The sequence below is a fragment of the Cercospora kikuchii genome (genome assembly GCF_019650295.1).
Source record: "Cercospora kikuchii DNA, contig_00007, whole genome shotgun sequence".
NCBI lineage: Eukaryota > Fungi > Ascomycota > Dothideomycetes > Mycosphaerellales > Mycosphaerellaceae > Cercospora > Cercospora kikuchii.
The window spans coordinates 1,531,317-1,555,249 of NW_025408588.1; the positions used below are offsets into that span (position 1 = coordinate 1,531,317).

At 52.8% G+C, this 23,933-nt stretch overlaps 12 protein-coding genes across 13 annotated transcripts; 6 read left to right on the plus strand and 6 right to left on the minus strand.

The window, feature by feature from the left end:
- Positions 1 to 135: 135 nt before the first annotated feature.
- On the minus strand, positions 136 to 1,431 carry CKM354_001070100 (uncharacterized protein; the record flags this gene model as incomplete). The annotated part of the gene is made up of 1 exon (XM_044806165.1): positions 136 to 1,431. The coding sequence occupies one exon, from the start codon at positions 1,429 to 1,431 to the stop codon at positions 136 to 138; it is 1,296 nt and encodes a 431-aa protein (XP_044662100.1).
- Positions 1,432 to 1,994: 563 nt separating this feature from the next.
- CKM354_001070200 (uncharacterized protein) lies at positions 1,995 to 3,827 on the plus strand (the record flags this gene model as incomplete). Its single annotated transcript, XM_044806166.1, has 1 exon — positions 1,995 to 3,827. The coding sequence occupies one exon, from the start codon at positions 1,995 to 1,997 to the stop codon at positions 3,825 to 3,827; it is 1,833 nt and encodes a 610-aa protein (XP_044662101.1).
- A 459-nt stretch (positions 3,828 to 4,286) lies between these two features.
- On the minus strand, positions 4,287 to 4,671 carry CKM354_001070300 (uncharacterized protein; the record flags this gene model as incomplete). Its single annotated transcript, XM_044806167.1, has 2 exons — positions 4,287 to 4,446; positions 4,532 to 4,671. The coding sequence occupies 2 exons, from the start codon at positions 4,669 to 4,671 to the stop codon at positions 4,287 to 4,289; spliced, it is 300 nt and encodes a 99-aa protein (XP_044662102.1).
- An 864-nt stretch (positions 4,672 to 5,535) lies between these two features.
- On the plus strand, positions 5,536 to 6,945 carry CKM354_001070400 (uncharacterized protein; the record flags this gene model as incomplete). The annotated part of the gene is made up of 1 exon (XM_044806168.1): positions 5,536 to 6,945. The coding sequence occupies one exon, from the start codon at positions 5,536 to 5,538 to the stop codon at positions 6,943 to 6,945; it is 1,410 nt and encodes a 469-aa protein (XP_044662103.1).
- A 1,617-nt stretch (positions 6,946 to 8,562) lies between these two features.
- On the minus strand, positions 8,563 to 12,133 carry CKM354_001070500 (ubiquitin-specific protease UBP15; the record flags this gene model as incomplete). The annotated part of the gene is made up of 2 exons (XM_044806169.1): positions 8,563 to 8,669; positions 8,725 to 12,133. 2 exons carry the CDS (start codon positions 12,131 to 12,133, stop codon positions 8,563 to 8,565), a joined length of 3,516 nt encoding a protein of 1,171 aa, XP_044662104.1.
- A 1,017-nt stretch (positions 12,134 to 13,150) lies between these two features.
- CKM354_001070600 (protein kinase PKP2) lies at positions 13,151 to 14,494 on the plus strand (the record flags this gene model as incomplete). Its single annotated transcript, XM_044806170.1, has 1 exon — positions 13,151 to 14,494. One exon carries the CDS (start codon positions 13,151 to 13,153, stop codon positions 14,492 to 14,494), a length of 1,344 nt encoding a protein of 447 aa, XP_044662105.1.
- Positions 14,495 to 14,633: 139 nt separating this feature from the next.
- Positions 14,634 to 16,309, plus strand: CKM354_001070700 (uncharacterized protein; the record flags this gene model as incomplete). The annotated part of the gene is made up of 3 exons (XM_044806171.1): positions 14,634 to 15,012; positions 15,060 to 15,519; positions 15,727 to 16,309. The coding sequence occupies 3 exons, from the start codon at positions 14,634 to 14,636 to the stop codon at positions 16,307 to 16,309; spliced, it is 1,422 nt and encodes a 473-aa protein (XP_044662106.1).
- A 210-nt stretch (positions 16,310 to 16,519) lies between these two features.
- CKM354_001070800 (uncharacterized protein) lies at positions 16,520 to 17,016 on the plus strand (the record flags this gene model as incomplete). Its single annotated transcript, XM_044806172.1, has 2 exons — positions 16,520 to 16,699; positions 16,765 to 17,016. The coding sequence occupies 2 exons, from the start codon at positions 16,520 to 16,522 to the stop codon at positions 17,014 to 17,016; spliced, it is 432 nt and encodes a 143-aa protein (XP_044662107.1).
- Positions 17,017 to 17,186: 170 nt separating this feature from the next.
- On the minus strand, positions 17,187 to 17,945 carry CKM354_001070900 (uncharacterized protein; the record flags this gene model as incomplete). The annotated part of the gene is made up of 3 exons (XM_044806173.1): positions 17,187 to 17,477; positions 17,535 to 17,713; positions 17,774 to 17,945. The coding sequence occupies 3 exons, from the start codon at positions 17,943 to 17,945 to the stop codon at positions 17,187 to 17,189; spliced, it is 642 nt and encodes a 213-aa protein (XP_044662108.1).
- Positions 17,946 to 19,015: 1,070 nt separating this feature from the next.
- Positions 19,016 to 19,332, minus strand: CKM354_001071000 (uncharacterized protein; the record flags this gene model as incomplete). Its single annotated transcript, XM_044806174.1, has 2 exons — positions 19,016 to 19,184; positions 19,244 to 19,332. The coding sequence occupies 2 exons, from the start codon at positions 19,330 to 19,332 to the stop codon at positions 19,016 to 19,018; spliced, it is 258 nt and encodes an 85-aa protein (XP_044662109.1).
- Positions 19,333 to 19,544: 212 nt separating this feature from the next.
- Positions 19,545 to 21,032, plus strand: CKM354_001071100 (uncharacterized protein; the record flags this gene model as incomplete). The annotated part of the gene is made up of 1 exon (XM_044806175.1): positions 19,545 to 21,032. One exon carries the CDS (start codon positions 19,545 to 19,547, stop codon positions 21,030 to 21,032), a length of 1,488 nt encoding a protein of 495 aa, XP_044662110.1.
- A 409-nt stretch (positions 21,033 to 21,441) lies between these two features.
- CKM354_001071200 (uncharacterized protein) lies at positions 21,442 to 23,332 on the minus strand (the record flags this gene model as incomplete). Of its 2 annotated transcripts, XM_044806176.1 has the most annotated exons (4): positions 21,442 to 21,782; positions 21,828 to 22,288; positions 22,346 to 22,718; positions 22,774 to 23,332. In XM_044806176.1, the coding sequence occupies 4 exons, from the start codon at positions 23,330 to 23,332 to the stop codon at positions 21,442 to 21,444; spliced, it is 1,734 nt and encodes a 577-aa protein (XP_044662111.1). The 2 variants fall into 2 exon arrangements, with proteins under 2 accessions (XP_044662111.1, XP_044662112.1); XM_044806177.1 differs by having other exon boundaries at positions 21,442 to 22,288.
- Positions 23,333 to 23,933: the final 601 nt, after the last annotated feature.

The window sequence follows — 23,933 nt, forward strand, 5'->3', positions numbered from 1 at the left end:
TCCGCAAAGGCCTCCTGCTCCTCGTGGTGAATACTGAGCGCTATAGCATGCATTCGTTGTTGAGACGGGCTCGACTCTTGGCCCAGAGCCCGAAACTGATTTTCCGAAAGCCTCGCGCGAGACTTTCGTGCTTCATTATGCAGCCGTAGCCAGTTCTGGCTCTGGCTTTCCTCGCTCCAGTGCCCTGCAATGTTCCCAATTATCACGAATCCAATCCTCCACAGCAGCCGGATCTCTGAGATTGTCGCCATCGAGCCAGAATCGCAACTGCGATTCTTCATCGCTATGTTTGTGTGCCAGAATTATTGGTTGGCCGTTCTCGAAGCCCACCCATCGACGAATGGCTCTGACAATTTCAGCGACCTTTTTCTCAACTCCCTCATAGCGTTTTGCTACCATCGGCTTGATGAGATGGTCGGCAATCTGGTTTGCGATAGAAATGGCAAGGTCGTCCCGAAGCTTGTCAACTTCTTCGCGCTTTCCGAAGAACGAAACAGCCTCCTCGCGCCATTCCTGCCTTCGCCGTGCAAGATCGTCTTTCCAGGTGGCCGGTTCATCGATGTCGCTCACTTCCAGCTCCATATGCAACGGAAGGTAGTCTTTGAAGAAGCTTGTGATCATGGACCTCTTGTGCTCCTTTTGACGCTGGTTCGAGGTGTCTTTGCGCTTGTACTGCAAGTTGCCCACATAATCTGGAGTGAGCAGCCTGCATGTCGCGAGCCAGGCGTAGAACTCGTCCACAGACTGGAAGGTCGAGTGATACCGCGCAGTATCGAGGCCGAGGAATCGCATAACCTGTTCCGGATCGTTTGACAGGAACAATAACCCCTGCTTGTCCGTGACGCGCAGATGAAATTCGCCTGCTTTTGCCTTTGCATCTTCGAGTTCTTTGAGACGAAGAAAGAGGCCTCTGTCGCTTACTGTAAACCCTAAGTTGTGCACGATTTGCCCGAGCAAGCCCGACAAGTCGCCGTATGAAGCATAGAAACAATGCCAGTCGAAAAGATCTGGGTCAATCAGATCGATGTCAATCTGCGCATACTCCAACTCGCTCTGAACCGGAGACGCCTGTCGACCCTTATTCGAGTTGAGATTAGTATACCTTACGGGCGGGTCGGTATGTTTCTCGCCGTCTAGAGGCACAGCCAACATATGTAACCCGCCGTACGACAAGACGCCAACTGCCCCCAGAGTAGTCGCAAGTTGAACGGCATCCAGCGGACCATTTGAGGCGACAATGAAATCGATATCGCCATAATCGGCTTTCCCTGGAGCCTCTCGCAGTTGAGTCACACGGCAGTTTGGAAAGAACTCCGCCAAGCGCTGCAGGTAGATGCTTTTCAATCGTTCATATGTCTGTGGTGTCATCCGCGGAGTTCGCAGTGTCGGTTGTCCTTGTGCCACCGCATGAGCAAATGCTGCGCCGCCCATGACGAGGCACTGATTGTCGGTCGTCTGAGTTCAGCAGGTAGTAGAGTCGGAGTGGACGTAGACGCAGTAGCGCCGCGAGTTTTTCTGTGCTTCTGGAGCACGCAGTAGAAAGCAAGTGAAATTGTGGACAGCAAGCCCTGTCAGATCAATGATGATTCAAGTGCAATGTTGGGGGACGTTGATTCAGAGGTATACTTATGAGATCTGTGCTCGTTCGAGGTGATTCGAAAGTGAATGTATATCACGCAGATGAGCATGTCACGCCGAGTGAATGCGAGTCAAACTGGGTGAATGACTCTACTCTCCAGCAAGCACGAACCTCTATGTGTGACTGATGCGGTTCATTGCGGCAAGCTCGATAGAGAAGAACTACGCCAAATTTGTCTCGGACGGCTCACAGAGCTTTTTCGATGTGAGTAGAGCGTGAGTTGATGAAGTTGTGTCCAGGCCAGGCGTCCATTGGAATGTGGACGTGTTTCTGAAGCCCGGACCGCGCGCCGAAAGCTTCCACACCTGCTGCAGCGTCATCACCAACACAACCTAAGATTCTTCCACCAACGAACATGTCTACAGCGCGATGGTTGCTCAGACTTCCTAGGATAGCGAGCACAGCATCTGCTCAGACTCAAGGTAGGGTGAGATGTGGTCAACTCCAGCAAAGGAGATGGAAAGGTAGTCGAAGTACGCGCAAACCGCCACCGCGAGCGCGACCATGGGCAAGCATACCGAAAAACGATGGAAATGAGCGCTGCACCAATTTGAGTGGCGGCAAACAGGACCGTAGCCTAGAAGAGAGAGCGGCGAACGTACAGAGGCAGCAACATGACGCTCCGCAGGAAGAGGCCCAGCAGCCCGCCCAAGCGCCCGACCAGACAACAGCAGGACGCAACACCCAGCTCGCCGCTACCCTCGCCGAGGCAGACACATCCGATCTGGTGACAGAAGTTCGTATCCCAGATGATCCTTATGGCGTTCTACCGCCAGACCACCCGGCCATTGCGATCCTGTCGAATAGCTCGCTGGTCATTCAACGCCAGCTAGAGATGATGAACGTCATGCTTGGTTTTGAACAAGCGAATCGCTATATTGTCATGGATGGACAGGGACAGACAATAGGGTATATCGCAGAACAAGATCATGGCATGGGCAGTATGTTCAAGAGGCAGATGTTCTCGACACATCGAAGTTTCACGACACACATATTCGATAAATATGAGCGGGAAGTGCTGAGGATACATCGGCCATTTGCTTGGATCAATAGTCGCATCAGGATATACGACCCCGTTCCTCCGGGTGGCTATGAAGAGCGAGAAACGTCAACGAGCACGGCTTTGCAAGGCACGAGCGCGAGCTCTGTCGTGAATCAGAACTCTTTGGCGCAAGTCTCGCCATTGAAGCTCGCGGAGATGCGTGTCATCGGTGAGACGAGACAAATATGGGCTCCACTGAGAAGGAAATATGCGATGGCGACCTATCGACCTAGCGAAGACCCGTCAGATCCCTATAGCGTACCACGCATTGAGTCTGGCGAACGTCCAGCCTCCGACACCAAAGACGTGACAGTCACAGAAGCAAAGACCGGAGACAGTGCGATCGAAGCGGGAATGAGACAATTCGCTCATGTTGATGAACCATTCCTATCCTGGGACTTTAACCTACGCAACGAATCAGAACAGACAATTGGCAGCGTGAATCGCAACTTCGTGGGCTTTGCACGAGAAATCTTTACCGATACTGGCGTCTATGCTTTGCGTATGGATAGCGCTGCGCAGCAGGCGCAGCTTCAGGATCCGGACGGGAAAGCGGTAGCTGAATATCAACGCGAAGGTACTGCTATGACTCTGGACCAAAGAGCTACCATGCTCGCCACGGCGGTTTGCATAGACTTCGACTACTTTTCGAGGCACTCGGGCGGTTCCGGCATGATGCCCATGTGGCTACCGTTTGGCATGGGTGGCGGAACAGCTGCGGAGGGTGGAGCTGCAGCCGGTGCTGCTGGTGCTGCCGGAGCCGCAGAAGGTGCTGGCGCTATCGAAGGTGCCGCCGCTGGCGCTGTTGGAGCAGCAGGTCGTGCTGGCGGCGCGATTGGGGCCGGCGAAGGCGCTATAGCAGGTGCAGGGTCCATGGCAGGGTATGAAGCGATGCAACGGGGGATGCATGGCCCTCGAGGAGGGGATGATGCCAGCCCGACTGCGAACGAGCCTTTTGCCGGCGATGGGCAGTATCCGCCGCAGGAGAATTCACCCAGCAGCGGCAATGATACATGGGGAGAAAATGACGACCCCTGGGGAAGAGGAGGCCCAGGAGATGGTCCGCCCCCACCAAGTGCTGGTGGAGAAGGCGGCGGCGATGGCGGAAGTTGGACAGATGCCATCGGGGACTTTTTCGATATTTGATTTGAGAAGGGCTGGGAACAGATTTGACTACTCCACTCACATCGTGTGCAATGCATGGCGAGGCTGAGGACATTCAGCGTGACCAATATCAGAGGTCTACAGGACTGGATAGAGTGTATGAATAATGACGAGAAGAGACCTTCTCCACTTCCGCCAGAGTTAAGCGGCGCATGAAACTGAAAGACTTCCTCAATCGCTTTCATACAGCAGTAAAAGCTCAAAAGTCATGCTAGTCATAAGACTGATGGGTATCTCAAAGCCAAACGCCGTGAAGCAGTATCCCTCTTCAGTATCCAGTCTGCTTCCTGGTATAGAGCCTTCATCGTTCACTAATCAATCTCGTCTCGGCCCAACCTTATCCTAACGTCATAAATGTCCATAGTCCAATACAACCCAGCCTCCTCGTTGTCCTCATAGCTTCGATTGTCGCTACATATGTCGTGTGGCGTATGCTCCGATCTAATGTTGTGGTGGAGGTCCTTGTGGCGCTATCGTGCCATAACCTCGAACGCCGCCCGTCTGTACGTTGTCGCTGTAGACTCCAGGCGCAGGTCGTTCGCTGTAGTAGCCTTGCTCTGCTTGCTCTTTGCGAGAGTAGTAGACGTATTCGAGGTAGAACCTAGAATCGAACACGGGAAGGTTAGTCTATACTTTCGTGTATTTCTGAGGTGCTACTGGGCAGGGAAGAGCTTGAAGCAACTTACGCGTGGATGTGACCTGGCAAGTATCCTAACAGAGTCAGGCAGATGTTGATGAAGAGGTCTGCGCCGCAGCCTGCGACGAGGAAGACGCCGACTGGTGGCAGGAAGATGGTGATGATCACAAGGATGATTGCGGAGATCATCGTGAGGGCGAGATTTTGATGAATTTGTCGAAGTGTCGAGTGGTCAATCACCTTGGTGTTCTGTTCGGAGCGCGATGTCTTGACAAGGCACGTAGCTCTATATGCGTTCGCGAACTGGCTGAGCTGGTGACGCGCAACGACGAAGCGCGCATGGGAAAGTGTGGCTCAGGAAGCTGCGCCACAGGAACCGGAATCTGTCTATCGCCGGTTGCCGTGCCGTCTGACAGGCACCAGGCGCGATGAGGACTTCATTCCTCTTTCTCGACAACATCTCGTCTTTGCCAGCGAGATGTGTCCGTCGGGAAAGCGCGCTGCCCTTTTCGGGCGGCCGCTCTTGCACAAGCATGTCCTCGCAAGATACGAACCATCGCTCTCCAAGCCAAGAAACGGTTCTAGGCCACGCGTCGAACCAAAATACGGAACCGCCCGCCACAGCTCTGGTACGACGAACATCGAAACAGAACGTCAAGAAGCGACGTCTGCGCGCTGTTTCGACGGGGGTCTGATCTTTGCAAATGCGCAAAAGCGTCGGAGCCTCCAAATTTCCAGGCATGGCGTTAGATGGACGCAGTTTGTAGACTTCAAGATTGCGACGATCCGCGAGCTATCCAGTCTTTTTTTAACCCCAGGAATTGGCTTTCGTACAGTGGACTGGAGCACCGTGGCTTAGGAGATGTGCCAAGGCCAGTCAAGGCAAGCGTGCAACTCCTCACAGCAAGGCAGCGATTCATCACCCTTCTCTCTCCTTGCAAAGACTTCGTTTGGACCTCGATGCGATTGCTTTCTCGACCGTCGATGGCAGCATAGCATGCAGCCAAGTGCGCAAGTTGCATGACGACTCATTCCCGACCCTCGCTCATCAACATGCTGGCCAGTGTGGCCATTCAGCCAACGGCGAGGGCATGGCGCCTTCTATTGCTGGCCAGCGTATTGCTAGCCGCAATCATTATATATACCGCATGGTATGGCATGAACTCAGATAAAGATGATATACCAGCCATCCTTACCCAACTCATACCCGCGGGACACGCCACATGTCAGCAAGCCACCCTGTTTCAGTGCCAGTCTTGCCTGGAGCAACAGTATGCGGTCAACGAAAGCGACCACTCAACCTGGAATTTTCAGTACGGGCGAGATTCTCGAGACGACGGATTGAGTGAGCAGCAATGCAGTGCAGCCTTCCCTGGCCTCTACGAGGACATTCTCCAGGGTACACAGTACTGGCAGCAGAAACGCGAGACGAACATCACGGCCGCAATGCTTGATCGCATCGACATGAAAAATTCAATGACGAGAGCAATGATACACGAAGGCAACTTGTACATCCTTCAGACTAAATCCGCCGGCGAGGATCATCGAAGAAAGATTGTCGCTATCCTTAGTTCGTTACACCGAGCGGTAGCTGGCATTGCCGACCGCAAAAGTCTACCAAACATTGAATTTATCTTCTCGGTCGAGGACAAGGCCACAGATGTGACAGGTCGCCGGACTGAACCACTCTGGGTTGTTGCGCGAAAAGCTCACGAGCAGTCATTCTTCCTCGTGCCTGACTTTGGCTTCTGGGCTTGGGACAACATCATCAAGGGAAAGAACAATGAGGTCGGCCCATACGACGAAGTCGTGCGAAAGGCGCTCGCCGTCGAAGAAGGAATGAACTTTGTCGACAAGAACCCCCAGCTTGTATGGCGCGGCAAATTGAGCTTCGCACCTAAGCTCAGGCGAGGACTCCTAGATGCTGCACGAGGGAAGGAATGGAGCGACGTCAGGGAGATCAACTGGGACGTCAAGCAGAACTTCCTCTCGCTTGATGAGCACTGCAAGTACATGTTCATCGCACACGTCGAAGGACGCTCTTACTCAGCTTCATTGAAGTATCGACAGGCGTGTCGATCAGTCATTGTCGCTCACAAGTTACAATACATCCAGCACTTCCACTATCTCCTCGTTGCCGAAGGTCCGCAGCAGAACTTCGTTCAGGTCGAGCGCGATTTCTCAGATCTGGCACCCAAGATCGAGGAACTCATCGCTAACCCACTCAAGGCGAAAGAGATCGCAGACAACAGTGTTCGCACCTTTCGAGAGCGGTATCTGACACCCGCTGCCGAAGCTTGCTACTGGCGCGCGCTGGCTCGTGCGTACGGCACTGTTAGTGAAGAGGCGAATATATGGCAAGATGCCGGTAAAGGGAAGAAAGTAAAGCGTGGTTTGAGGTACGAGACATTTCTTCTGCTCTCCAGCGAGGAAATGTTAGATTTTGCTGCAGTCGAGCAATGAGGAGAATGGCATATCGGAGAAACTTCCATGGATCGGACCCCGCGCGAAGGCGTGTGTACAGCATCTAATCTATTGTGATCACTAATCTTACCGGTCGCTGGCCATGGCACCGCATGCGAGAGTCGCACAACTACTACCGGAGGAAACACTCTCTCTGTACAGCGCGTCGAGACGCGTCGGTAGAAGGGTACCCTGGGCACGAAAACAATTGCAACATGCATGGCGGCATAGTCGAGAGCTCCAGCAGAGCAGAACAGAAAGAAGCGTGAAGCACAAGTGACAGACCGATGTATATATTGTACAGACAAACACATGCTCAGTTGCATATATATACAATGACTCGAGTGATACAGCTACGTACTAGCATATTTGACTTTCGCTTTTCTCAAACTCAATTCTTGCAATGAAGACCCAACTAGCAACCACGCACCCGACACAACACTGAACAGGAATCCCGCTACACGACAGTAACACATCCCACGCGCATAGCTTACCACAATCGTGCAGCCTCCTTCAAAAAATCGCAATCCATCATCGGATCAAAACCCATGATGTCGAAATCCCATCGGGCTCTTGTCCATATCAAGCTCACCCGCCGAAAGCGGCTCTGACCCGATCGGCACATCACCTCCATACAGCATCTACTCCTCAAAACCAACAACACATACATACCATGATCCTCCCTTCCTCCCCATGCACAACCCAAACTAGGCAATACGACCAACAAAGCTCGTCGCGGCAGTCATTCCGATACGAGTCGCCGTATACAGTTCCGGCGCCAACAAAATCCAACCTTGCGGACCTGCGCTGCTTGCATCATTTCTGGCCTTGCTGGCTTACGCGCATTTTCCAGAAAATTACCTTCCCCGGCCACGTGTCCGCGTCGAGAGACGAGTGATTGGATTCGTGAGGTGCGGGAGCTAAGGGGTGTAGAGCTGTACGGCGACGATTGCTGTTATGAGTAAGTCGATAGAAGGCTTCGAGAAGGAAGTTCTTTCTTTCTCTGGTCATGACCATGATGGGCGAAGCTGGAAAGAGGGGCCGCGCCGCTGGGGATAAAAAGGATGAATTCCGGATGGGAACATGCTCAGACTCTGGATCGCGGGGATAGATGGGTAGTTGTAGCCGGCGTGTTGTGAGGCTAGCAGAATTATTTCCCAAGGTGCTGTGAACTGGAAGGGAGAAAGGGCATGCTGGAAACAACTTTCTTCGCATAGAGTACATGCATATGCCTGGCCTATGCTTCTCACCCGCTCTCTAGAATTCCTTTGACTGGTAGTCTGCAAGACAGAAGACGCAAGCGCGCCCAAGTGAACAACGCTTCAAAGCAACGCTGCACTGCACTGTCCGTCTGCCTACCAGCTATGCCTTCTGAGCTAATGAAAGCACAGAATAGCTCGATGCACGCGCTAAAGACCCGCTCGCAAGAACAAAATTTGAAAATGATCCTCTTTGAAGCCCACAAGTCATCTATCGTCGCAATTATGAGTCTACTGCACGACTCCAAACCTTTTTCGACCTTGAACCTTCGATCGCTCGCTCGCTCGCTGAATTGTAGCATTTCGTAGCTGTACACCCGTACCACAAGCAGTCATGAATCTCGTGGTTTGCATCCCTTCATCGAATGTTGAGGCTTTCGTAACGTCCCCAGTTCTGGCGATTACGGTTGGGGTGCTCCAGTCCCAGATGATCTTCAGGTCCGAGCTTGTCAGAGAGGATGTCATCTGTAGATGTGTCAGCTTTTGAAACATACGAGATTGGGTGTCAAGGAAGACTTACCGTCCGCGATCCACACAGGCCTGCTGTAGACTTGGCCGCCTTTGATCACAGCGAACTTGACCTTCTCTAGGTTCTTGCCCTTCAGACCTGTTCGCTTCGAGATTCGCTCTTTGGTCTCCTTGAAGATTTCGCCTGCCTTCATGAGGAATATGAACGGCACTCCATGCGCTTTGGATGGCTCCTTTTCGAAGTGAAAGCAATACATCAATCGGTCACCGTTGTCTGGATCCGCCTCTGACTCCTCCTCCGGGATTCGTTCGGCATACACGCTCATGAACTCGTTGAGTGCAATGACGCCATGTGAAGGAGGCAGGACCTTGTACACCTTGTTACTGTGAACTTCGTAAAAGCGGATCTGGTCCACGATCTCGTCGGGAAGACTTGCGCGCTGCTGTAGGGCTCCAGAAACATCACTGAAGTTGGCCTGTTTGTGGAGCAGCAGATCGAATGGCTCTTCTTTCTGAATGCCTTCAGTGAGCCAGATGATACGCACGTTTTTGCGTTGCTCCAGATCTGTCAGACTCATTTCCAGTACTTCGTAATAGAGGTGATCTGGAGCCTGCGTCGCTGTGTAGCCGTAGCTGCCGTAGCCATTGTTGCCCATGAGGATATGATTGACCGTGGTGTTCTGTTGTCTCTTCACCACAGCACGTGGCTTACCAGACTGAACATTGGTCGTGGTGAATCGCAGATGTGAGGGCTCGATTGTGACTTCATTCTTGGAGGAAAGATAATCGGCGACCTTGTGCGCGAGGGCATCATATGTATCTTTCTTGGACAGGGCGAGCTGGAATTGCGCATCCTCCTCGTTGCGCAGCTGCAGATTCACAAATGGCTTCGGCGTGAAGTTGACGAAAAGTCGATTCAACAGGAAATCGTAGAAGGCGGGTGCAGTGAGGCATGCAGTTGGGTTGGTCTGGCGAATCGCGCTCTGTTCGGCCTCCGACAGACTCCGCTGGAAACAGATAATATCGCCATCTTGAATCTCCGAGGCGACCAGAGTGTTCTTGGGCTTCATAGGCTCGATGTAGTTTTGCTTGATCTCCTCAAAGAGCTCGAGACTCACCTCCCCAGGCTGCCAGCCCATCATGGTCATGATGGGTCCTGCGAGATCTTGCGCTCGGTCGGACGGGTTCATGTAGATGTGCCCAACACCGTGTAACTCCTGCCTGTCCACATCAAAGTGTTTCAAGAACAAGATGATGGGTTTTGTCGAAGATTGGATGCCGTTGGCGCCAGGCGAGGAAAGTGACTCGTCGTCCAGCTGCCAGATTGGCTTTCCATCTTCGTCTCGCTCTGTCTGTTCCATAAAGACTCTGAAGCCAGACGTTCGCGTACTGAACTTATCGGCAGCCTCTTGTAGCGTCATGTCGGCCCACATCAGCGGGTGATCAGGGCGTACAGTCCCATTCTGCCGATTGACCATTATCCAGGGTCTGATCAGGTCGGCGTCCACTCCTTTCTGTTCAGCGACAAATTTGGTAAAATCTCGAACTGTCATGCTTCTCAGGAGGCGATGGATAGACGGTGCGGCAGGATTGGTTGCATCGTCCGTCCACGGTATCAAATCCTGGCCGTCGTGCAGCTTGAAGTTTTCAACAGTTGCAACGAACACGTTCATGTAGAGATGAGCTTCTTCTTTTTCCTTACGGCGGCGCTCGGCCTGTAATCGTTCCTCCTTCAGTTTGATCGGGAGATGCTCCGGGGGGCTGACTTGGTCTTCGGGTAGGAGTATCTGATCCAGACGGCTCTCGCGGATGTAGACCAACATGTATGCGTTGTTGGATCGCTTCGTGGACCACTGTCGAGTGTATGGGTTCTGTCCTTTCTGCACACCGTTCACACTTTGGTAGTCGCCGCCAAAGTTATCATCAATGGCTTCACGCTTGGTGGCACGAGTGACCCGATCATCGTCGAATCGGAAAAACTGCCCGTTCTTCTCTGGCTTGAGGAAAGCGTAATAGTGGCCGGCATTGAGATCCCCAGAGTGAACGAGAACGCCATGGAGGTGGTATACGTATGGCTCTGACTTGTCTGCCGCCTCGTCCAGATACGGTGATGCATCGAAGACTTCGGGAAATTCGTATCGATCGTTGACTTTCATCATCGCATCTCGTTGGAAGTCGTACTCGAAGCGTTTCAGCTGCAAGTGAAGGACATTCGGGAAGCTCTCGAATATGACGCCTTTCTTGGCGTCTTGAAGTCCAAACCCTTCGGCAGCATACTTATTGTCGCCCTCCAAAGTCTCAACCTGAATGTAGTCCTTGAAACTATCATGCAAGCCTTTGCAGCCAGACACATTCAATTGCAAATCCCAAAAGTCCTCGATTCGGCTGGACTCATACTCGACGTTGATACACCGGAGGTAGGTCTTCATTTTGCCCACAAACATTTGCTCGAGTGCGTTCTCAGCCTCAGTGCCCTTCATGCGTGCTTCCAGTTTCTCCATGAGTATGCGGGACAATTCCTGGACGTCTTGCTGCTCAAATATTTGCCTGCTCTCCCAACCAAAAGATCGCGTCAGTTCGTTAGTCGACACGGCAACTTGGTCGGCCTGCAAGCTGTAGAACAACCGCTGCAGCATGTATGCCGAGTTCGAGGATTCTCGCTCCTGTGGGGTCTCTGTTGGTATCTGGTATACCGCCTTGCGGAAGGCTCCGGTCAAATAGAGCGACTGCAACAGCGAGTTCAAGTAGCAGGTGGCTCCTTGATTGCGTAAGCCAACCATTCCAGTCTCCTTCTTGCTGTCGTAGTTGATGAAGTTGTGCCACAACACTCCAGTAGGATCCTTGAGCACCCGCACATAGGCGGTCATCCTGGCGCATCCATTTTCAACGAGCGGTCGTTCGCGGCCATCGAACTTGGGCGCGAATATCCGGTTCTTATCCGCAAATCTTGTAAAGCCCCAATCGCCCTCGTCTGCTGTGAATCGATGATTGGCTTCATGGTGGATGTAGATGGAGGGGTCGTTGGGGTTTGATAGCACCAGCATGAACTGTGCACATGCATACCAACCCTCGGGTGGCTTCTGTCCATTGTCCTCCTCAAAGCCTTGCTCGAGATAGAACGACACACTCTCTGATGCTGAATTGCCGGCAGGAAAGAACAGCACTCGCCACGGATGCCCGCCACAGGTAAATGTGGGCCCATGCGCTCGCTTTGGTTGTTTGACCCAATCCACAATATCCCAACTGTGCCATGCCTCTGCTTCAGTCTCTTGATCGGGCAGCGGGGGCATCCAACGAGCCAACATCGCTTCGTGGTCATCGGCAAGCGGCTCGGCCGGCAGTGAGGCCGGGTCGGGATCGTCGACCATACTGTCGGCGTCGTCGGGTGATATGATGGCGACGTTGTCAATGTCGTCGGTAGGGGTGAGGTGTTTCTCGTCGTAGTCGGAGTCCAGCAGCATGTCGCTACCCAGCTGTCACACGTCCTTACGTCAGCGTTGTGCACTCGTGTTAGAATGGCGCCGGAGCACAGGATGAGTGCTCGTTCCACAGGCAGATGGGGGTTGGCGAACTGGTACGTACGTTGTCCATGATGGCGAACAGCTAGCAGTGGGCGATGCCTGCAGCCTGCGCAAGCTGCGAGCAACGAGAAACTTTCGATGTGTGCAAGCAAGCAGCAGGCACAGTTTGCTGCTGGGAATGACAAATGGCACGTGCGGCAAGACAAAGCCGATGCGCCAGCGCAGGCGTGTCGGTGGTGAATGGGGGGAGGGGGTGGACGGGGCGGTGGTGGATGGGTGAATGCGCAGTGGCCTGGGTGCTCGAGATGAAGAGAGGACGTCTGGAAGGCAGGCCAGCCAGCAGCAACAGCAGCAGCAACGCCCGACAAGCAGCTCGCAGCAGTGTTTGGCGGAGACAGAGCAAAGCCGCAGCGCGAATACGTCACGGATCGTAGCGGATTGTCACGGCGGGAGGGAAAGGGCAGGTCTGCTGCTCCGACGCGCCTTTTTCACATGTCAGCGGCGATGCATTCACTTCGTCGTCGTGCAGTCGTGCTCCGTTTGTCAGCCGGCCTTGTGCGTCCTGTTGTCAGTCGCTTCAGCAGCTTCAAGCAAGGAACCTCCATTTCAGGCATTCGTGGCTCCATGAGGCTTAAAATTGCCCCACCTTGTGCTCCATCTCACGTTGCTGCGCTCTGCTCGCCATCTTTGACATGTCACTTGCCCTGTTGCTCATTCGCCTGGAGCCATTGTCAGGCGCATCGAGGAGCATCGCCGTATAGCTTAGTCAACTTGAGAGCATCATCGAACAAACGGTTTGCATGTTCGATTCTGTCTCCCGCGGACATTCCGTGACATATTTCGTGTCGATGCAGCGACTTTTGTCTTTCGCCTCGCGTGTTCCAGAACGCGGTGAGCGCACTCAGTAGCTCTCAAACCTCGACTCGCACCACATCTCGAGCACGCTGTGTCTGGAGCATGGCAGTGGCTATTACGAGACTGGGTCGTGTACGTCCATCTCGCTGTGCCAGATCGTACACCACTGCAGCCACCCCATTGGCAAAATTCCCGCCGCCCGGCACAGTCCCACCGCCATGGCGCCCCTCGAATGTCCTCGATGAATGGGTCTCCCGCGAGGCAAGGCCCATCAGCTTGCGCCAACTGAGCTTCTTTGGACGCACTTTGACAGAAGAACGGCTGCTCAGCTCGGCCAACTACGTTCGTCTGGAGCTGCCCACAAGACTCGCCCACAGATTGCGGAACATGCAAACTCTGCCGTATTCGGCCGTGACGAACCAGCATATCAGTCATGTCTACGAACTGTACTACGACGCCTTCGAGAAAATCCGGAAGGTGCCTCCCATTCGCACTTTAGATGAGAATGACGACTTCTGTGAGGTCATCACATCCACGCTCAAGGACCATTTGTCTGTAATTCCTCAGTTGGCCATGGGAATTCTAGAGATACAGAACGCGGTCAGTAGTGAGGAATGTGATCGCTTCATGAGAACGCTGCTACGCTCTAGGATCAGTCGCCGAGTCATCGCCGAGCAACATCTGGCGCTGACTGAGACCTTCCACTCGCCATGGCACTTTCCAAACGCGAAAAAGCCCCTCACTTCCCCAGAAGACGAATTTGTCGGTGAGATATTTCTTAAATGCAAAGCGAAGGAGGTGGTTGAAAAGTGTGCCTCAACCGCCAGAGAGCTTGTTCGCAAGGCCTATGGGCCTCAAGTTGCGATTCCAGAGGTGGTAATCCAAGGTCATCTGGACACCACTTTCCCGTACATCCCTTCACATTTGGAATACATCGTGGGTGAGCTGCTCAGAAACAGCATCCAGGCAGTTGTCGAACAAAAAGGACTGGATAATCCACCACCGATTGAAGTTCTCATCTGCGAAGCTGCCCAGCATGTCATCATTCGCATCTCTGATCAAGGTGGTGGCGTCGATCGCGAGGTGTTGCCGTATCTCTGGTCATTCGCAAAGGGCCCACGTCGCACGAACAGATTGCAGAATCTTGGCCAGGTTCCACGTCTTGCAGCAACGATGCAAGAGTTGAAAACGCCGGAAGAAGTCGACAGGAAGGGCAAGCATCCTGGTGAAAGATTTGGAAACTCATTGGCAACACTGTCCGTACGGCCGCCGGAGCTGAAGCTTGGCATGGGCCTTCCTATGAGCAAGATCTATGCTGAATACTGGGCGGGCAGCCTCCAGGTCCACAGCCTGGAAGGCTGGGGTTGTGATGCGTTCCTGCAAATTAGCAGACTGGGCAACAAGAACGAGAAGCTCAGCACAAGAGCGGCCATGGATGCAGTGTGAGGGAAAGAGCTGTGCAGTGTGAGGGAAAGGTCGAAGTGGCTGTGTCTCTCTGGCAACCGACTCCCATCCCAGCCAACCTGCATCAATATCCCCACCACGCAGAAATTTCTCGCACGACGGAGTCATCAATATCTTCAGTATGGATACCCACGTGGACGGCGCGCACTTCGATAGCGTGGTGGAGTTCCTCAGCAATCACCTCGATATCCACCCTTCCGGCGCCATTGGCCCGTCGCGAAACTCGCACATTGACTGCTTCATGCCTGTGCATAGCTCCTATACTCGGAGTCAACGCTATCAACGAGGCCAAGCTGGGAATACCCTTCTCCGAGGAGAGCGCCGTGTCGCGGAAAAGGCGATTATATTCGATAGGGATATCATCAATACGTGGAGATTCTCTGATTTGTCGGCTGCCAAGGAGGTTTTTCTCTGCGAGCAGGCTTTTCAGCGTGCCATTGCTCAAGAAACGGCATTCATTGTCATCGAGGCATTCCTTGAGAAGGAAGTCGAGAAGCTTTGTACGTACATCTTTGCTGGCTCGTGATCTTACTCTAACACTGCGCAGCACAAGAACACAACGCCTATTCGCTTCTGACGCGATTTGATACCTTCCTGCGCGATCTCGGAACGCTCCCCATTACCATCACGATTTCCAGCATCGTGACTGACATTATCGAGGAGCTTGGAAGCTCGACTGAATTCAGAAGCATCAGCCCCGTCAGCGTAACGGATTTTGTGCTGTCACGGGATTGTTGGCGATATGAGCGAGGCAGGCTGCCGAGCCTGGAAGTGACGTTCGAGGTGCGAGGAAGCTGGTATTTCCGGTCTAGCATCAAGCTACACTGCCATTATGCCTGGTTTCCGCCAATGGTGACGTTCCATAATCTGCAGAACGTGGTTACAGAGTACAGCACCTTCTCGCTCAACCCTTCAACGGGCTGGAACCGACCTTTTTCGGCGATGACGAACGTGGAAATCGCATATTTTGTTGGCCAAAATGGACAAAATGACCATCAATGGCTCCAGTAGGATTTGGACCAAAGATGCTTCCGAGGAATAATTCCCGGTGCATTGGCCTCGCAAGTCGGAGCTCGACGGCTTGATGTCTACATCATGTCTCTGGATATAGTGGCCTTGATCACACAATTCTACCCTGGCGGCACCAGGTACGAGACAACAATACGTTGTGCAATCCCCATCACTGTCAGGCGCCGCCCCGATATCTGTGCGAGTCTTCCGAGCTTTGACCAGCTTCCGTCGCCTGTGAAGCAGATTCTGACCAAAAGTCCCTTCGAAGCGCGTCACTCATCCCCATGCACTCCCCTGGAAGTGCGCATGGTATCGGAAGTACCTCTCGATGTCGACTTTGGCTCCACGCACGTCAATCAAAAGGGAGATCTTGCATCCGACTCTGAGGATGGAAGTCCTTTGAGAAGCCCAGCTCCAGTAGACATATTTCTGTCGCCAGAGAAAAGGAAACTGGCATCGAACAAGATGCCATACCTGCGTCGTTGGAACGCTTCGCCTACGCCTGGACCACAAAAGCGATCGGAGGACAATGGCGGTCCGCCAATTCGGTATGGAGCGTCTACAGCAGCGAGCGTCTCTGCAACATCGACATGGACTGCGGCATCGAGGGCGCAAACAACTAGTAAAGTTGCGGAGGCTGAGCTCAGAACGAGAGAGAACGCATCGGGTATCTCTGCAGCATCGACATGGACTGCGGCATCGAGCGTGCAAACGAGCGGACCTACAGAGCCTGAGCTGAGAGAGCGAGAGAACGCATCGCGTTTCGGGGATCCAGTCGGGGACTAATCCCGCTACAGAGCGACTGATCGGGACATGGGGATCCAGCCGTAGATAGCTTCTTGCCCGCTCCTCTCTGCAGGTACCCGAGCATAATCGAAGACCACATTTCATGAGAGAAAGAGACGTATCACTGCACCTTTCCACGTATCGTTTAACATTCGCTTTTCACCCCGCTGCTAGGTACTCTAGGTCAAAAGCAAGACAAGTCGGCCAATCATGGTCTTGGAAGCCGGGTATCCCGACACGACGGGTTTTCGCAAAGTCACCAAAGTCACCATTCTTGTGAAGAAGAAACCGGGCATGAGTGATGAGGATTTCATTGAGCATTATAATCACAAACATGCACAAATGGCTGCAGATGTTCTGATTAAGCATAAGATCATTACGTATAGTCTTGTATGTCTGCGCCCCACGTCCGACTCATCCCACACTCGATGATGTGATGTTCATTAATTTCTTAGACGTACTGCTTATCGCGAGACCGAAAAATCATGGCCGACATGCTACATGGGAAAGCGGCCATGGCGGATTACGATGCGATTTGCACGTTTGTGTTTCGGGATTATAAGGATTGGGCCAAGTTTATGTATGATCCTGCGAGTAAGGCGCTGAGTCCGGATCATGAGAATTTTATGGTAGAAGGGGAGATGAGGATGTTGGTGGGGGATGAGTATATGGTTATTGAGGATGGGAAGAAGGTCGAGAAGGAGTGAAGGAATGGAGACTACTGTCGGAGATGTGCGAGGGAGGCATGATTTGTGTTTTTGGAACTTTTCTTTTTTGATTATATTCAACTTTCTGCTTGTCTTGTCTCGTCTCGTCCTGGTATGTGGCATGACAGTTTCGCAGCGACCAGCGCGATGGCAACTCGTTGACTCGACCCTCAAACGTATCCTTTTCGGCCGCCTGTGAAGAACATCTTCACGATGAAGACTTGTAGACCCGCCATGGCGATCATGAAGGCTGTCTCCATGATGTTCATGTTGAATATCCTCTTTTCTGTGCTTCGGACTGTGCTGAAGTTGCGGTTCTCGCGCGTGCGGAAGTACTTTTGTTGTCTCGTGAGTGTTGACACTTGGCCTGAGAGTTTGAGGATAGTCTCTTCGACGCCGCTGAGCTGGTCGGGTGATGCGCCGGCTTTTTGTGGGAGGTTCGCTCGAGGCTCGTTCTCGACCTGATCGCGTATTATTAGCCTCGTGAAGCTGCTGGACTGTGCTGTATCTGAACATACCGCAATCTCAAAGTCTACGACCTTGTCGGAGAAAGTGGAAATAGAGTTGTCGAAGCAGAAGCGGTACTCGCCAGTCTCTGTGGCCGTGAACACGTAGTCGCCTTGTCGCTCTTTCTGTCCATCGAGCACTATCTTTTCCCGGCCTGGCTGCTTGTCTGGTCCGAACACCGTGTAGTCAACTATTGTCCAATGTTAGCCCTCCAGTGCTTACCTACCCAAGTCTTCCGCACACCACGCACTGTCGAAGTCTCCTCCACTCTGAACTGCGAAATAAAAAGCGACCTTTGCATTCTGCTGGTCGACGTATGTGTAGAAGCACTCCTTCTCGTTGGGTGTGAGTTTGTACGTGAGGGCCGTTGCGGATGCGTAGGAGGCGAGCAGACCCACGAGGGCGGTGGTACTGAACAGCATCGCGGTGACGAAGAGTCGAGAAGCAAGAATCGAAGCGGTGGTGGTCGGTCGTCGTGTTCACCAGTTGTCTCGATCGTCAATGCTGGCCCCTGCCAGATTTCCACACGCGATCAGCTGCGATCAGGGGTCCTGCTCCACGCTAAATTTGATTGGACGCGCACACAGCCAAGCTAGTTCATGTTTGTGCATCGAAGCGCGCACGGATCACAGACCCAGAGAACATGATCGTTGTGCACCATCGCAGACTCCACGACTCCGTTCGCAGATTCGATACCATTGCTTCAGTTCTAACATGATCTGACAAATCGTCCTCCAAATGTAAGAATACTGGCTAGAGCCGACTTTGGAGGGTTCCTAATTGCATCACTAACAAAAGCCCTTATTCGTGCTGCTAATGGAACCGAGGGAACATGCATAAGATATAACTAGAATGATCTGAAAGCTTGCAGCCAACTGATGCCTTCCTCCCCTACTATCTGTCCTCGAAGACTCCACATCTCCACAGGTCTTGGCAAGTTCAGATGCAAGCCTGTCTTGTGCCATCGACTTCACAATTAAGCAATGGCAACTTTGACCTTGCATCACTTCAGTACTATGACAAGGTATCGTAGCATGAGCGCGAGGTTGTGTTAAATGAACGCATATTCGACACCAACCTGTTCTGGCAGTCGGCCTGGGCTGTTGACTTGGCTACGATGGCTCAAGAGTGCAGAAGGTTCATCGCGTTAGTGGTCACAAAATCCTCACCTAATCATTGTAAATTGTGCAGCTCGACAATCGCTGCCATGTATGAGAATAATCACCTAGCGTTTGGCGTTCGAATGGGTTGTTCGTGAGCTATATGCTGTGCTTGGAATCTGGTGTAGCTGCGACAGCAGACTCTTATGTATATGAGCTCCGGTTTACGGGCCTGCTTGTCGTGCCCAGTGCCACTCGCTCGTCGCATCGCAGCCTGCCCTTCCCCATGAACGTATCTTCTCATATTGCCGTGGAAGTCGCTCCACCCGGTGAACGCCAATTCCATGCACCGAAGCACTGTACATTTGCCAAATATCCTCGCATTGCCCTCTCTAGTGGTGTCCCTCTCCGTGTCCATCGCCGTGCCCGTGTGATGTGGTCATGAACATCTGTTCATATACCAGGTAGCCTGCGAATGCCACTGTTGCGATCCCGAGACCAGGAAATGAGCCCTTGAAGCGATTCCCTCGTGTGAAAGGTCCAGTATATCTCCATGCCTCGCTGCGCCCTCGTCAGTATACAATCTGCACCTCCTCCTCGCACCCTCGTCGCCGACGTACGCTCTTGCCCATGGGTCGTTCTTTGGCTGTCCGGCAGCTGCGGCGAACTTCGCCGGGTCAAAGCCCGTGAGATTGGGTTTAGGTGCCATTTTTGCTGCGTGCGGATGGTGAATTGCAGGCGCGCCGGGAGGTCAATGGGTGGTGGTCGTGATCGTCGGCGGGATCTGGCGTCAAGCTGCTCGGAAGTGCCAAGCCGTGACAGGAACCTTGTTCCATCTGGGCAGTCGCGACAGCTGCGTCTTCCGCACGCGAGTGCTGCAGCTCTATCTCGACTCCAACATCTTACACAACCGCCGACAACATGGCTCCTCCAGTCGGCCGGATGCACATATCGCAGCCGTCGAATCCCTTCGTCAACCTCAACCAGCAGCATCAACACTACCAATCGCAGTCGCAGTCGACACACATCCCCAATTACCAGTCCTTCGGCAACAGCGCCCTGAACGGCGGCATCTCGCCCTTTAATCCCAGCTCACCATATGGCACACTTGGCGCATCAGCATTCAGTGCTTCGGCTGGGACGGCGACTTTCAATGGCGGCATTCTGGGTGGGCCAGGGCAAGGCCTAGGATCAGCTGCTGCACAAGCAGGCTTCGCTCGAGGCGCTGCCATGCAAGAAGGAAATCAGGTGGAAGGAATGGGACTGCCAAAAACCGGTCAGGCGGCACGAATCCGTGAAGTCTGGAGACACAACCTGGACACGGAGATGCACATGCTTCGACAGCTGATCCAGAGGTACCCGTACGTCGCTATGGACGCCGAATTCCCAGGTATCGTAGCGAGGCCGATAGGGAACTTTGCAGGTAGCAAGGCCGAATATCATTACCAGACGCTCAGGTGTAACGTGGACATACTGAAGCCTATTCAGATTGGCATCACGCTATATACCGAAGATGGGCAATTACCGCCCCAACAGGACTCGAGCTTGTCCCAGCAGACGGGCAAGTTTCAAGGCTACAATCACCCGCTCGCGAACCAGAACATCCCTTGCACATGGGTTTTCAACTTCGCTTTCAACCTGGAGGAAGACATGTACGCTGAATCATCCATCTCGCTGTTGCAGCAAGCAGGTGTCAACTTCGCACTACATGCCTCGCAAGGTATTAACCACGAAGCTTTTGGTGCACTCTTGACAACCTCTGGTTTATGCTTCAACGAAGATGTTCACTGGCTCAGTTTTCACTCCGGATACGACTTTGGCTATCTCATCAAGCTACTGTCAAACGACGCTCTTCCTGTCGACCAGACCGAATTTTTCGATCTCGTGAAGACCTTCTTTCCAAAACTTTGGGACATCAAGTTCCTACTGCGACATGCGCAAAGGAAGCGCGCCAGTGGGCTGCTGTCGGAGTCAGGGCAACAGATCGTTGACCGTTTGGGTAGCAAGTCTGGGCTCAACGATCTCGCCGATGAGCTCGCATGCCAAAGAGTCGGCGTTGCTCATACTGCAGGAAGTGACGCCTGGCTGACTGGATCAGTCTTCTGGGCTTTACGCTCCAAAGTCTTTGGCGGCGAGTTGGAAGACGACCTGTCGGATCAGATCTATGGCTTGCACGGCGTCCCTGCCCCTGCATCACAACAAATCCGCGAAGACTTTCTTGCCGCGCACAACACGCCGGGGCAGACGAATGGCATAGGAGGTGGCCTTTCTGGTCTTGGCGGTAACGCCCCCAACTTCACACCTTCTGGCAATCCAAGCACGCCGACCACAGGACATGCGGCAATCAATGCACAGACTCCCGGCCAGCAGCCGAACCCATATGCATACCAGGGTTACAATCAGCGCTAGTACATGATTAATGAGACACCTGGTGTCATTTCGCCTCTCTTGTACCGTGCCCACAGGCTCTCTGAGGAGGAACGGAACCTGGTGATGAGACGTAGAAATCGGGCAGGTACGCGCTCGGATGACGTACCTCGCAACTGGTCGATGCGAGGATGATGATCATGGGTTTGATTCATAAGCGTGGCGTTGGAGGTGTACTTCTGGTTGATTGTTTTTAATTTCTGTAGCATTGGCTATGGGGCCGGAAAACAAAACTCGAACTGATGATGAATTACTTGACACGCCGAAGGCAATTGTACATTTGCCATGCCGCTCTCTGAGGTGTATCCATTCCAGCATTTGCCGACTGCTTCTGTATTCACCAGGTCTATGAGTTACACGAGAATCACCTCAAATGCCCCCCACATGGCCATCAATGTTTCTTTACGAACTTCATCCTGAACCCTTTCGCATATGCACTTACAGCTCTCCCTTCCTCGTCTATCTCGAAAATGAAATCAAACAGTCCCAAACTCCCATATGATGGAGTGCCTACACTCAACCAGTTGGCACAAGTATTCGCAGCAAATACTTTAGTGGCCTTGTTAGTGTAAATGGTCGACACAGCACCTGTGAAACCGACGTGTTTGCCATCGTTGTACAGATCATTGGGAAAAAGTCTCCAATCGAGTTTGGCTTTGGGTGAGTCTTGGGTTGTGGTTTGTTCGATTCCGCCGATCATGAGAGAGGCGATTTTGAGGCCGGAGTGGGAGTCTGTTATGAAAGTTGCTGTTGCTGGAGGCGCGGTAGAGTTTGTACCCGTGGTGTTGTTGACAGAGGTAGCTTCGTTGTTCTCATAAATTGCAATTGCTTCGTAACTCCCAGCAAAACGTTCATTTGCTTCCTCATGAGCTGCTTGTTCGAGAGCGGGCAGAATGGTCTCGTACATGAGTGTATTAAGCCCCTCGCGGACTCCTGTGCTCTTTGTCCCTGCGGTGAGGATCGTCCAGCCGACGTTGTAGTCTGGAATCAGCACTAAACTGGCGTGGTAGGCGCCCACGTCGCCGTCTTTGGTGTATAGATCTACAACTCGTTCATGGTCTCGAAAGCGGATGATCTCCCATGGCGCCCCGACTGCGTCGAATGCTGGAGATGCGGCTGTGGTGAATGTGCGAGGTTTTAGCCAGCGTCGCGTAAGGCTGGGTGACAGAATCGAAGAGTTGAGGATGGAGCGGCCGATTGTGGCGAAATCGTAGGTGGAAGTGTAGTAGTTGCCAGATCTGGGTTGTGATCAGTTCCTGATTGACATGAATTGTGCTACACTTTCCATGACTTACGGGGCAACTGGGCCTATGTCGAAAGACCACATGGCAGCTGTATCGTTGATCGGAATGACAGCCCGAGCCGTTGAGTTCGGAGCATAGTAACTCGTGCTGTTCAGACCCAGCCGCTCGATGAGACTGTGGTGCATGAGCTCTGGAAAGGACTTGCCCGTGATTCTTTCCAGGACCAGAGCGAGTAAGAAAAAGCCGGCATTGCTATAAGTCGGGGTATGCGCTGGATTCCATTCCGCCGGAACTGTGGCGAATCGATCCAAATACTCCTTAACAGAGCAAGGAAATGCCTTTTGATCTGGATGATCGCATAGAGCAACTTCTCCGTCTGGCAATGGAGGGACTCCAGGTAGCTCATCGTTATCGTTCAATCCCACTGCGTACCAATATCAGTGCTTCTGTCGCGACTTCACAACAGCGAGTCAACTTACAATCTCTCGTTATGCCCCCAAGCTGACTAGCCAAATCCCCGACCGTAACATCAGTCCAATTCACCAATCTTCCGTTGTCCGACATCAAGTTGCCTTTTGCTGTCTCAGCAAGCTCGGGAATAAATTTGGTGACGGAGTCTCCGTCCCTCGCAAACCCTTCATGAATTAAGAAAGCGTACACAGTCAATAGCTTGGACACACTTCCAATCCTATAGATCGAATTCGCATCCACTGTGTGTAGCCCTTCTTGGCTGTTGGCCACTTCTGAGGAAGTGTAGTGGAATTCATGGAGCAGAGTATCGGGTTGAGCGGTGCTGAAGATGCTCAAGGAGAAGGTGCCGTTGGTGAGAGGAGCGCTCATGGCATATTCGGAGAAGTAGGATGCATTTTTGAGGGCTTGATTGATCAGATTGTCGAGGGACTTCGTCCCATTTTGGAAAGCTTGACTGGTGTTAAGGTGTTGGGGAGTGGGGAACGGGGGCCCGAGGATGGGACAGAGTGATGCCCGGGAGAAAGAAAGGAGAGGCAATATCGCCAGGGAGATCTGTGTAGCTTTCATGCTGACTGTGGAAATTTTTCAAATGCTCGCAGAAGATGTTGGAGACGGGCGTCTTCCTCGCACCTTTATACCCTTGCCATTGTGTTCAGTGGTCAACATACCGAGCCATCAGATCGGGCTATGCAAGTTCATGGCGCCGAACGAGCGTCAGAAGTGCAGACGTTGTCCTGTGGCGCATCATGGTCGACGGTTGATCTCGTATCCACTTCGAGTCTATCGAATGCTAGTGTCGCACAACGCAATCAGAGCCTCGTCTGATGAGCAGATGAAGTCGAGCTGATTCTGAGGATCGGAACGTAGGTGGTATTGCAGGACGCTCGACTCATAGTGCCTCGTGATTGGCTGATGAGCGAGCAGGAGTCGAGCTTATTTGGACCCAGTGGCATTGCTGTGATGGCGAAGGAAAGGAAGCACGCACGTGGCGCACGCTACCTTTGATCATTTCAGGGTGTCCACGTGTGTAGACTAGAACCGGACGTCAGGTAAACTCGCACTCATGAATCTCTCGATGCAAGATTCAGGCACTCCGAAGCGCTTCGAAGGTTTGATTCCTTCACTTACAAACCAATGCGGAACGTGGACATGCGTCTCTGTACAGAGA